At 33.3% G+C, this 13,521-nt stretch overlaps 1 protein-coding gene across 3 annotated transcripts in view; it reads left to right on the top strand.

Annotated features, from left to right (window-relative positions):
* The window catches only part of LOC118190089 (putative defense protein 2), a 242,956-nt gene extending 233,964 nt beyond the window's left edge, over positions 1-8,992 (top strand). For all 3 annotated transcript variants that reach the window (XM_085808894.1, XM_035360787.2, XM_035360784.2), the window contains 2 exons: positions 2,896-3,115; positions 8,634-8,992. In XM_085808894.1, the coding sequence (XP_085665020.1) occupies positions 2,896-3,115; positions 8,634-8,760 (347 nt within the window). In that variant the 3' untranslated portion in view covers positions 8,761-8,992. The remainder of the gene's footprint in view (positions 1-2,895; positions 3,116-8,633) is intronic.
* The last annotated feature ends 4,529 nt before the right edge of the window (positions 8,993-13,521 follow it).

Genomic DNA, 13,521 nt, shown 5'->3' with positions numbered 1-13,521 from the left:
CAGTTTCAATCTCGATATCATCTTGGAAACAATAGTATTTTTATCTTTACTAAAAAAAAAAACTATATTTTCTTAAACATAAATTCTTAAATATCTCCTTTCTAGATTAAATAAGTAAATCACTAAAAGAGTTCTTTGTTCGTTGTAGAAAAAAAAAATATCTGGTAACAGGTGGTCTTGATTTCGAACAGAGAACTGAATATTTTATATAAGGAATTTCTCCTAAATAATGGCCGTGGAGCTGTTTTGTATACTTGTTGAATCATTCCTTTATTTTATTTAAGCAGCAGGTAAAATACTCAACCTGAATACAAATTAGACTGAACGCCATCTTTACTGATATCAAAAACAGTTACTCTGGATATCCATATAAATAATTCATAGGAAGAAAATATGTTCATATCTTTAACTGCGCTATCCAGATAAGAAACAAAACTAATACAGCTTATGCTAGATTGTTCTCAAAGTTCGATCATATTTTGTAGTCTTTTTGTAAATAAAAAAAAAAAAAAAAAAAAAGTTTCCTTTTTTTAAATATTTGCTCTTGGAGAAGCGAAAAGCAGTGCATGAAAACATGCATGCATATCAAAAAAAATAAAATAATAAAGTAATAAAAGGCATAAAATTTCGAAATTGCTGAAGAGGGAACACCAGCTACTGTAAAAAAAAAGAAAGATAATATAAAGAACTTGAAAGTTTATCTCGTAAATAAATATTATGCTCGATAATTTAATAGATATGCTTAAAATAAGAAAATGCCGCTTGCAAAACCAGAAAGTAGTATCTAAAGTAAATCTAAAATTGCGTTAAATGTATTAAGTGCAGTTATAATGTTAATTAGTATTTTATTATTTAAGTACAATTTAATTTCAGATTTTCGACTTAACTATTTTAAAGCTTGTATAACCGCATTAGTAGTTCTTAACCGTAAAGGACTGCTGATTCAACGTCAAATTTTACACTTCCTTTACGGTCCAAATGGAATTAATAGCACAGAAGAGCTATTTATTTAGTTTTAGCATTTTGCGTCGATTCACTTTCTACGTTGATTCACTTTAAAAATTGTTGTCACCAAATATTACAGCCCTATATTATGTTTAAAGAAATTAAATAATAAAGAATATGCATAAATGTATGTATGTGTCTCGCGTTGTGATAAAACAACGGTACCTAGAGCCATCAAATTTTGAATAACATAATCCTCCACCGAATATGGATGGGCATCTGGAAGCCCTAATTTAAAATTTGGAATTTGTTTTACTATCTGTTTAATATTTTGTCAGATACTCGAGAATTTTTGATTAACAAACTCAACGATTTCAAAGCGAGGGAGGACAGCACTGTACGAAAAAAAAATTTTATCTCCAGCGCGCGAGACTGTGTATCGAAAATTCTAAAGATATGATCATTTTAACAGTTATTTTGCCATAGTGCTGTTGAATTGAGTTTTATGGTTTAGGTGCGAAGAACATGATATTTAATAAATTAACGTAACACACAAAACGTTAAGAAAAGACCCCTTTGGGCGTAAATATATTTTACATTACGCCCAAAGGGCTTTTAGGAAAAAGAAAATACAATCAAAACTAATAAAATATGAAAGCTTTCAGATTTTATTAGTTTTGATTGTATTTTTTTTTTTAATTTAGTATATGTTAGTTCTTTCTATTTCATGTATAACTTGTTAATTTTGTATTTAAGTCTAAAATGCAAGCCTAGTTCATTAATAGTTTGCTGCATTGCAATTGCGTTTTATATATATTTATAGAGACTATAAGGCATATTAATTTGGAGCAAGAAACGTGGAAAATGTGCCATGCCCTCGCCGGGATTCTAGCCCTTGACCTCCCGACTGCCAGCCACACGTGCTTTCCAGTTGCAACACTGAGGTACGTGGTAAAGAGGGAGAAAAAAACTTTACATGCTATGTTATTTTATTTTGTTACAATACAATTAAAAGTGTATTTTTACATTTAACTTGAAATAAGCGAATACTAATTGACTGAAAAAAATTACTTGCGTTTTGCCTAGAAACAGATGTTAGAAAGAAAGAAAAGTATACCTTTTCATACAGCTTCCTAATCGGACAGTTTTGTGTAGTAAAACTTCACAAATAACAATTTATTGCAGACATGTAAGTAATGGGGGACTTCCACGACAGGAAATTTGCAGCCTTTCAACGCGTTTATTTCCAAAAAAAGTAAATTTTATCTTAAGCATCGTTGTATGTATGCCAAAGGAATTATTTGAGAATGCCCATGAATATTATTACTAATCCATCCCTTTTCATTCCAGAGAAACGAAGGAAGATTGAATTTATAAACTTATTTTAAAACAAAGAACAAAAAAAGAAGAAAAAAATTAGAAAGAAAATCTGGAAAAGTAGCATTTTTGAAAGCAGGCGTTCCGGCTGTTTTCTGCATTTCTGAATCAAGCCTCCTTCTTAACTTCCGTAGTTTCTTCTTTCTTACTTTCTATAGTTCTATATCACAGAATAAAATCTTAAACTTTGAATTGTACATTTTTTTATACATGTTAAGTATCAGTAAACGACAAATGTTTTGCAGAAAATCCAGTGGAGCCGCATTAAATCATTTAACTCTCTAGGAAAGTGATATGTTAAGGTTGAACTAATCAAAAGGTCAAAGGAACTAAGCACTGCTAATGGCATAAACATGACTATGGTAATTGCAGACTAAGAAGAGATAAACACTGTTAGAGGATTGTGAATACCTTTGCATGCTTTAACTCAGGCGATACGATATATATATAACCACTAAAATGAGAATATAAAAATGTAAAAGGCTTACTAATCTCAATCTACAAAGATATTAAGATTCAATTATTAGCATACTATGTTTCAGTTAAATGAATAAAAGCTTTTGTTTTTCATAGTGAATATACAGCGACTGACAACTCATTCGACCTTCGAGGGTTTCTTGGTACAAGCAATCGACAAAATGACCGGAAGGCTGATTGGTCGGTTCTTAGACGCTGATGGTCTCTATCTGATGGATGAATGCTCAGCTGTTACTCACAAAAACAACAAACAAAAAACTGCGGTCCATTTAGCGTGGGTAGCTCCACTCAACCAGAGAGGTGACGTAATCTTCAGGTACATTATATATTTTTTCTTTCTTATTTACCAAAGAATTTTCGAGTCCTTGAATTGTAGTTATGAAAGAAATCGTTAAGTTATATTTCTGAATTTGTAATTCATAAAATATCGATGTATCATGCCAGAATTTTATGCTACAAAGATAAGCATAAAATAAATCTTCATTCTTTATGAAACACATAAATGAAAACATTACGCCAATTCACGAAGATTTATTCGATACCAACGGGTGTAAATACGCCGAAACACTCACAGGTAGATGAAATTTGAAGTTCCACCGCTATCATGTTGAACACCTCTATCATGTCTGTACCGCTATCATGCTTGAACAACTCAGTTCTGAATATAAATTATAACAGACAGAGAGACACATATGATAAATGGCAAACTTTAATTTAAGTACTCGAGTAAAATATTGTAAAAAATCACAGGGCTGGATCGCAAGTTTAGTTGAATACGAAAGAGCGCCCGAGCGCTGACTGTCTAAGAGGAGCGATGCTTTAGAGAATGACTTTCTAGGAGATATTTCTAGGCTGAATCAAGCAGTGTTTCAGAAAATAGCATTTGAAGCTAATAAGTGAACAAATTTATCGTACAGCACTAAATATATGAGAACTACAAGTAGTATCATCTCATAATTAAGTAGAATGATTCCAACATTTTTCTCTCAAATATAAAGCCTTAGTCAAGTATTCTGCCGAAAAGGAATTTCACCTGTTCTGTTTGGAGTTACTGCGTGGAATTTCAGCATAACTCAAATATATACTGAATAACACGTGAGATGAGAAAGTTACACAGATAATTTAGATGAATTTATCGGTAATCTAAATTCCTGATTATTTATGTTTCTTAGCTTTCGTTCATTATAAATCCTTATTTTTCATTTATTGTAATTAAATTTTTCCACTGAGCATTAATGTCTGCTGAAGAGGGATGAAAGAAAGAAATAGCAAATCAAAATTTGAAAACTATTGTTTCGAATTATACCAAGCAATAAAAGTTAAAAGTTTATTTCAGACATCGATAAATTTTCTTAACTACCTCCTGGAATGTGATACAATTTCCTTTACCTTGAATAACATTCAAAAGAGAGGACATAACCGAGTGTTTTTATTTTTTTTTTAAGTGGAAACCGTCTTCAAAATAAAAAATTTGGCCAAAAATGTAAGATTACTTCGTCAGTTTTTGTATCAGAACTTAAACTCAATTGATACAAATTTCAACATAGACAAACATTAAGGATTTTAACATAAACATCTTATGAAGCAGGATTATCACGTTTCGAGGGAACCGTTACGATGATAAATCATATATTTCTAAAATGCTTAAAAATTAAATATTATCGGCAATCAGCTTGAAACAAAATTTTTAATGCCATCAGCAAAACCTTGTATAACCCTGTCCCACTTTTCAAGTAGCAAGTGATGACTTACTTCTAAACTGCAAACAGTATGTCATTATATACTTGATATTCTGTCATTCTAAAAGAATTCATCATCAAAATCCACGCAAATAATGAACATCAATGTAATTCCGTAATAATTTGTATCTCTGTTTATGCTTTATTGAATTTCATGGTATACCTGCAGCTATAAGGTAATTCAAATAACATTGAGAATCGTTGAACTATGGTCAAATTCTATACAGTTAGTCATAATTAGTATGCTCACTCATAATTATATATAGTCATATATGAGTGGCATAAATAATACGCATGCTCTGATTGGATTAAAAGAACTGAAGTTTCAAATTATGTAGTACGAATCTTACATCAAAAGTGAAAAAAATAATACATCTTCATTTAATAATTCACATTGGTCTGTTAGTTCTTCTTCTTACTTTGCTTCTAATGTAATAATGCAGGAAACTTCTTCACTTGATGAATTAATTTTTTTTGGAGCCTACCATATTCATTAAAAAATGTGACATTTTCTTAATGATTGTATTCATAATTTTCCAAAACGTGTCTTGAAGACCTACCTTGTGAAATGTGCTTTCCTTCTTTATTGTTTGTCTTCTTTTCCTCCGATTTTGCAAAATAAATGCTGACAGGTACTTACATTTAAGGTTACGCAGTTGTAAAAGCATCCACAACATATTGCTCCTGAAGAAATAAAAACGAGTCAAATTGTATTTCGAAATGCTACAGCATTTTTTGGAAATCAGCTGCAACACCTGACATTAGTTTTTCCTTTAAAACGACTATTAAAATATAGATTATTTTATAACCGCAGATATAAAGCGATAGAGTTAAAACGTATGAAAGTACATAAATTTTATGTCATAATTGTTTATAGTCATAAAAAGAAGATAGATATAGTGATAAGCAAACGATTTCTTTTTAGTAAAAGTAATGACTTGGATTAGTAAAATGTCATATTTTTTGGGAAATTTTTAGCTGTAAGGAGAAATTTTTTACTGTTATCTTTATTTTCCATGGATGAAAATTTTCTGGGTATTGATAAGCTGCGATGTATAACTCATGTGAAAATTCAAAGGAAAAGGATGTATAATTCAAATATAAAAAGATTTTCGAAGGTTTTTCCGAATACATAAATGTACCGTAATTAAAGAATTGTCTTCCATGTTTTGAACTCTAACGAGCAAAAGGAAAACCTCTGAACAGTAGCTTATCGAGGATTCCGAAGTAAAGAATTTGCAAAAAGTGAGAATAAGCATAATTGCAGTTATATTTCTTTGTTTTGTAAATTAATACTATTGTGTAAGCATTGCGATTCAGATAAATGAAGCATCTGTTTTCGTGTATGAAAATAAATTTCAAATTATCATGCTTTTGATCAATAAAAAATTATCTAAACATCTGACTTTTTCTAATAAAAATTGCTATATCTTAATCTTTATATACTGTTATGGACTATCCTAAATACATGGTCATTAATTTACAAAGTAAGCGTATTTGGTTGGTCTGCAAATAAATTTTAAAATAAACTCTGTGTTTTTAACGAACGAAACGGGTGGAAAATCATTATTGTTGTGGTGGTGGTGGTGGTGGTGGTTTATCTTATTTGTCTGACAGTAACATCAAAACAAGACCACGAAATTCATCGTCGCAAGGAGTGGAAGACTTTGCCGTCGTTGGTAAGTAAGTTGGTTGGGCACCATACAGGTAACAGTACGACTTTGCTCATTTCCGCCCCCAGTTCTGATGGAGAGCACCCCGGGGGACGGGTCCTAGGGTCTTCCACACCCTCTTACCCTACCACCAACCTCTCGAGAAGGTTTTCGGCTCACCGCATATTTATGCCTCGCAATCACTATACATTTACAAACATCCATGTCTTCTTCGGGATTCGAACCCGAGCCCTCCGTAGGGCAGTCAGCGTCGCTAACCACTATCCCGGTTGGAGGCGGGAAATCATTAAATATACTTTGTCAGAATTATTATGCTTCCCAAACGGGGTAGTGGTTAGTGACGCTTTTTACCGTACCGAAAGGCCCGGGTTTAAATCCAGGAGAAGACATGGATGTTCATAAATGTGCATGCATAGATGTTCGTATCTTTGCGGCATGGGGGAGCACTCAAGATATATGGGGAGTCGAAAGTCCTCTCTTGTGGTTCGGGGGTGTGGAAAGAGGGATGGGAGACACTCAGACCCGTCCTCAAAGTGCTCTCCTTCCCTCGGACCCGTCCTTGGGACTCTTCCGGAGGAACTTGGTAAAATCATTTTTGGTAAAATCAAGACTCATGTCAACAACAAACGCAGTCTTACACTTCCTACCATGATAAAATACCACGGCGGGTTGTTCTGATTAGGTCAAATAAGTGAGATTAGCCACAACACCACAGCAACAACAGCAGCAACAGAATTGTTATTAAGCAGTGTGATTGAGCTAATAGCTGAACTCATTTTAGAGCGGTTACATGAAGTGTTAGATCATTTGCAATTCAAGTTTATTTATTTATTTTAAATTGGTGTAAAATACAGATACGATTTTAAGTGATGACTCATTTGTTAGACGATATAATTTTAATTTTATGTTCTATAGCGTAATTATATTATCTATACTAATGAATGCATAATTTTGCAAAACATTGCTCATTACTATTACGTATAGATGATACTAGGACGAATTTTGATAATAGAAAATATATTCGAAATGATCATTAATATATGTCTTTAGCTTTATCAAATTTTTATAACAACTTAATGAAATTGCCCTTGTCCGTTATCAAAAAAGATTTTTTTCTTTTTCTCTCCATTTTTATTGCAAATTTATGGCAATGTGAATTTATATTGGCTGTAAAAAAGAGTGATTAATTCTCATATACAGTCAAAAGTCTTTAATCCAGACTCGTCGGGACTTCGGCGATTTCGGATTATCGATTTTTCTGGATTATAGATCATCACTTTAAATCTGGTAAGATGACATGCAGAAATTATAAAATTAAAAATATGTAACCGTAATTTATGAAATAAAGAACAATTATGATCTAAAGGGTATCAAAATTTACAAAAAAAGAAGCTTAATATTTATTTGTTTACTTTATTAAACATTTATTTCAATGTAAGTTGTTTAAGTTGCTTTGTTTTATGTGATAATACTTTCTCTTTAATTCTATAAACAGACATAATTTCTTGTTCAGTTACAAAGTTCCGCTGTTCAGGCCCTATAATTGCTATGTCGAGAATGCCGACTAATTTGTCAATCGAAATTTTTTCGTTTCCAATAACCTCTGTGTCACTTTCTTCACTATCGGAAGCGAATTATAAAGACGAGAAATTTGAATTAAATCATATCAAAGACGGAGTACATGAGATGTAATGCTACATTTAGTAAGGAATTATAAGCCAAATAAAATAAAAACATCTGCCCTGAAGATAAGGATAGTGCTGACAGATCAACTTCCAATTCCTTGCGCGTCGCAGCGTTTCCCCCCCCCCCGCAGCAAAGCAGCGTGAAATTGATAAACAGATTTCGGAATAGTTAGATAAACAAAGGATATGCCTTTATCCATTTTTTGCAGCAATTCTACTTTTTGTTTGATGGACATCGAAACGTACTTCCGCTTTGTAGATCCATTGGGAGCTCCAGCATCGGAAATTCTATTTGACATAATCGAAAGTTCAAGCTTACTTTTATAAAATTGCTCTAACAGTCTACAAAAAATAATAAGCCGGATTCAAGTCGAGGATTAAGGAACAACACACTCTGCAACATTAACTGAAATTAGGTAATTTTAGCTTATACCGTCCGTTATACATTAAACGTGCACGCGTAAACGTATTATACGCATGCGCACACGCATATGCGCAGCCGTAAAGGTCTTACGTGCATGCGTCAACGCGACGCATGCGCAGAAAGTTTGTAGCTTTGAGGTCCGGATTACGGGTGTCCGAATTAACGACTTTTGACTGTATCTCTTATCTCTTTCATGTATCATATATTTCTTTCTATTTGATGTTGCAAAGTAGTTTTATCATTTACTAAAATTTAAATATTTAATGTTACTGCTTTTCTCTTTTTTTTTTTCTTTTTTTTTTTTTTTTCCCAGAGGTACAATAATCGAGAGAAAAAACAAATATTATGAAGGCCTGATATCTCGCTTAGAACCCTCAAGAACAAGAAAATCTTTGTTTGATGTCGTTGTGCGTTTAGTCTCCGAACGCAATGACACATGATGGAAAATACTTCAATAAAACCTAAACAATTTTATATATATGTAATTGTATATTTTTTTTAAACATTGGAACTTAAATATAGTCAGAATTGTTGTATTTAATGTATAGTGCTTCTAATGAAATTTTTATTAAATAATAAAGACATATCGAAATAATCAAATGGGGATTAAAAAAATTATAATGTCTTCCTAAAACCTTATGTTAGATTCAGAATAAAGTGACTGAAACTTTTTGTTTGATGGTATTCCAAATTCTTTCTTTACACTAAAGTCGTACATTAGTGTCACTTCGAAAATTTAAAACAAACGCTTTTAATTAAACTAACGACAAAAATATGAAATGACTTTTATATTATATCTCAAAATTTTTTATTATTTCGAAAACTTTTGTTTTAGTCATTCATTATAATGTTGATTTCAAGCAGCACATTAAGGGCAAATATGGCGACTGAATTTTTTTTAATTTTTCGAAATGTCTTGAAATTTTAAATTTGTTTTAAACTTTTCGGTACAACGCTCAGAAATATTTCGTTGAAAGAAGGTGCGCAAATGATTTCAATTGATAATTCAGCAGCCAATGTATACAATGTATGGCATTAGAAATGTCTTTAATATAAACTTTGAGATGTCTAAATTGCTCGAGTTTACTTGCTTTAATTCTTTTAATTTAATTATTATGAATGCGAGTCCGTTAACTGCTTAATAAGCCATATCATCTCCTCTGCAACAATTCTTAAAAGAAAATGATATCTTGTAGCGAAATTAAGTATTACCTCACTCAAAACATTGCTGTACATCAAAAGTCATTTCAAACTTCCCATTCATTTTTACGCAATACTAATATGAACTTATATTTATTATAAATAAGGGGAAAAAAGATAATGTTCCTCTGACTATTATGGCCAAATATGATGGCACTTCTTCCCATTGCATTTGTGTTACAAACTGCTGGATCACTATTGCAGTATCTTGAAAATTTACTTCAAAACAGATTTCTTTGTATATATCCATATTTCTAGCTAATAAAAAAATTAATTAAAATTTGTTGGAACCAATCTTAATACAAAATGTGGCCCGCGGACAACCAGTGGTCCTCGAATCCTGCCCTTCTGGGTTTCAAATAAATATTACAATAAATTCAAATTAACTGCTTAGCCACATTGTAGCTCAAAATCTCAGAATTTGGAAATTACACATGTCAATCATCTATCACCTTATTCTCTCAAGTCTTCTGAAATTTATTACCAGATTTTCCACTGTCGTCTTAACAGCAAAAGGGGGATAATGCACTATGACTATGGTGCTTGTTACCAGAATACATCCAGATGTAAAACAGTTATGCAAAAATCGGCAGGCTCATCCATCGCATTAATGCGATTATTTAATTTTATTTGACATTTATTTGATTTTTAATTAATAAGATAAAAATTACCCAAATCGTAATAGGCTTCAGTTCTTAAAAACAAATATTAATTGTCTTCTGTTAACTTAGTTATTCAATACTATTATAAATTTAAATGAAATTTGGCTAATCTTATCTTTAACATATAAGTATATGTTAGAAATAAGATATTCTAATAAAAATAAGTTTTGCTATGGTAATAAGACATGCTAAAATTTTCTTCGAAACAGAAAAAATTAAGGTGGTCCGCAGGACACATTCTAATTTATAAAAGTGGTCCCTTTTCCAAAAGCTTTTGAGAAACGCTGCCTCATATGAATATTATTATTCTTCTCAGTGATAATGACATCTCAATGGTAAACACCAGTGGTTTTTAATCCACTAAGAATAAAATTCAGAAATTTTTGCCAGTCGACGAGGAGTAAGACCTTTTACTTACTTCCTATATTATAAAAGTGTGCTATCCACTATGGCAGAAAGTGAATCATTTAAAAAATATTTTATCTGCATTCCGTAATAGAAAATTGTAACAAGTGTTATTTTAAATACCCGTATGCAAAAGAGAATTTTCCATTATGTCAAATTTCTGAAAACCTGAAGAGCAGATTATAATGAAGTTTGGTATGAATAGGCATTTATAACGGAGAAAGAGATGTACCATTTTATGTACGCATGATCATCTGTGAAGCTGATAGTGCAGAGAAGTCCAAAATCCATTTTGTGATATCGAACTGAAAATGAGCCTATTATGAGGTATGGATCCTTCACATAGTAAGACAGGTTGCGCAATGTGACTGCTTAATGCACAGCAGACAGTTGCAGAAGCAATACAGCGGTGTGTGATGCTGTCAATTATGCGGTCTATCAGTTATGTATGAAGTGAGAGCCATTGCTCTTGAAAAGGATTTGTCTAGAGAGGAGGATTGAGAGCTTCTATACGTGTTCCTAGAACACAGCTCGATAGGATTTAAGGTTTCGTGATCGAGCTGGCCGCTCCATCCGCTGAATTGTTTTCTGCTGAAGATAATCATCCACAATGAGAGCCCTGTACAGTCTTAGCGTTATCATCCTATAGCAGGAAATTATCGCCTAGTGCACCGGCTTAAGGGTGCACATAAGCATCAAGGATGTCATCTCTATAGGGCGGAGCATTCATGGTTCCACGTGGAAAGACATGGAGGTCTGAGCGTCCATCCAAAGAGATACCACCCCAAACACAGACTCTGCCTCCTCCGTATGCATATCTGCTCACGTATGTTTGATGCATAATAACCGGTTCCAGGTTCTGTCTAAATCAAATAACTCCTACTATATATTTATAGGCTAAACCTAGACTCATCCGTAAAGAGAACAGCCCTCCATTGATCAGCTGTCCATTGAACATGTTGACGTGTCTACCCCTAACGTTTCTTTCTATGATGTAACGTGGGCGGCACTCAAATGACTGGTCGCCGCGCGTACAGAACTACTACGCCCGGTTGACGTTGACACTAACCTTCCAATGGCTACAGCAAGGAAGGATCTGAGTTGAGTCGGAGTTGAGGTTCTATTCCTTCGTGAGTATAATAACAAATATCGGTCATCAATGCTCGTCGCAGCGGTTGGCCTTCTTTGGCTGAACTTTCTGGATGCCTAATCTGTAGTTAGAAATTTATGCCAAAGTCTATGAACCACAGAAGGACTCACATTTAACGATCGAGCCACTTCTGTCTGACTTCTGTCTGTTCTGCCTCAAGTCTCCCAATAGCTCTCCACCGCAGTTCGTCTGGCAAATGATGCATGCCTGGAGATCATTGTTAAAAATTGGTTATCCCAATTTTTTTATCTTACTATCACAGCGAAATTTTCAGGCTTCTTCTGAAACAACGCAGTTTATACTGGTCTCCTCACAGATGTCGTATTTGGATTGCAGCGCCACTAATTTGCATACTGCAGTTTTACTCAGAAATTCTTATTTGACAGCATATTCAAATTTCATACGGATTGGCTTATTTTTTAACAAATTTTTGAATTTTGAAGTTTAATTCTTTTTCGGGGTCTTAAACATTAAACGTTAGACTATAATCTAATGTTACTGAAGTTTTCAGGTGTCAAAAATTCCCCTTACCTTTGACTAGCTGTCAGATTTAAAATCTACAATTCAGTCAGACCCTTCAGATTTCAAGCTACTGTAAATGCAGATGTTTTCTGAGTACTATGTTAACACAGCTGTTCATATATGTTGTGCTTTAATGAACAGACATTCAACGGCAATTCACGCTCTTTGTAGCGCATGTTCATGTCGAAAAGTTTGCTTTCTGGGGACAATTGTTATTTATTACAAGTGCTGAAAACATACGTTTTGCTTTATGTCATCCCATCATTCATGACCCAAATTTTGTGCAGCAGCAGAAGTTTTATATCATAGAGATTTCATAGGCGTTGTTATAGTTAATTGTCAGAAAGTTTCCTTCCTAACTCTGTCCTCGGGGCTCCAAACTGATGTTACGAAATTTTAGGTGGAAACATTTTCGATTCTTGGCAAACAGGAAGGAGGGCGAAATCTTTATTTGTGCCCAGGCTATGAAAACCCTAGTTACATCTCTGCCTTCCATGCTTTCTTTTACACATATGTCAAATGAACAGATACGAAAATTCGCATATTTCTATGTAATGAAGGTAAATCCAGTTGGACTACATGACAGTGTCGACCTTGACCAATTAACTCCTTTTATAGACCTTCACTTTTTAGAACCAACCTTTTTGTAGTTATTTCTTTATATTTTCAGGTCAATAGCTACTCCCATAACAATATTTACTAGTTCATTGGTTTTAGGATTAAAAATACGCCCTAACAGGGCTTGCGACAGAATTTGAGCAACCGAAGCCACTGCACCGAACGACAAATTTTAATGGCAGCAAATTTTTTGAATTTACCAACGAACAGGGTGATGGAATTTTCGAATTCCGAAGTTCTCACCGAGCGATGAAAAATCTAGTGTCAACCTATTTCTAAAATTTAGCGCTAACTAATGGACCTTTTTTGTATTTTTAATGATTAAAGGTCGTTTCAGATGTTCAGCTTCATTGGGATATTGTGGTAAGTATTATTGATCATAGCGTTAAGATAAACACCATAGAAGCAACCTGTAAAGCCGATTTTATCATCTTTTATACTTAATTATATAAACGCTTACATACATTTTTTAGTAAATCGTAGTGCATTTTACATGATTTCACGATAATAAGTCTAACTCGTGTGGCAGTAGGCTTATGGACGAAACGACTCGTCTTTTCAACCGGGTGAAACATGGTTCGTGCATTCAAGGCCCATACACACTAGTGGAATTGTGAGCCCAAGAAACGCAAGAGAATATGATG

This window comes from Stegodyphus dumicola, chromosome X2 (assembly GCF_044657685.1).
Source record: "Stegodyphus dumicola isolate Sdum_Otavi_A_Nest chromosome X2, ASM4465768v1".
In the NCBI taxonomy this organism is placed as follows: Eukaryota; Metazoa; Arthropoda; class Arachnida; order Araneae; family Eresidae; genus Stegodyphus; species Stegodyphus dumicola.
This window is presented reverse-complemented; position numbering and strand designations above follow the sequence as displayed.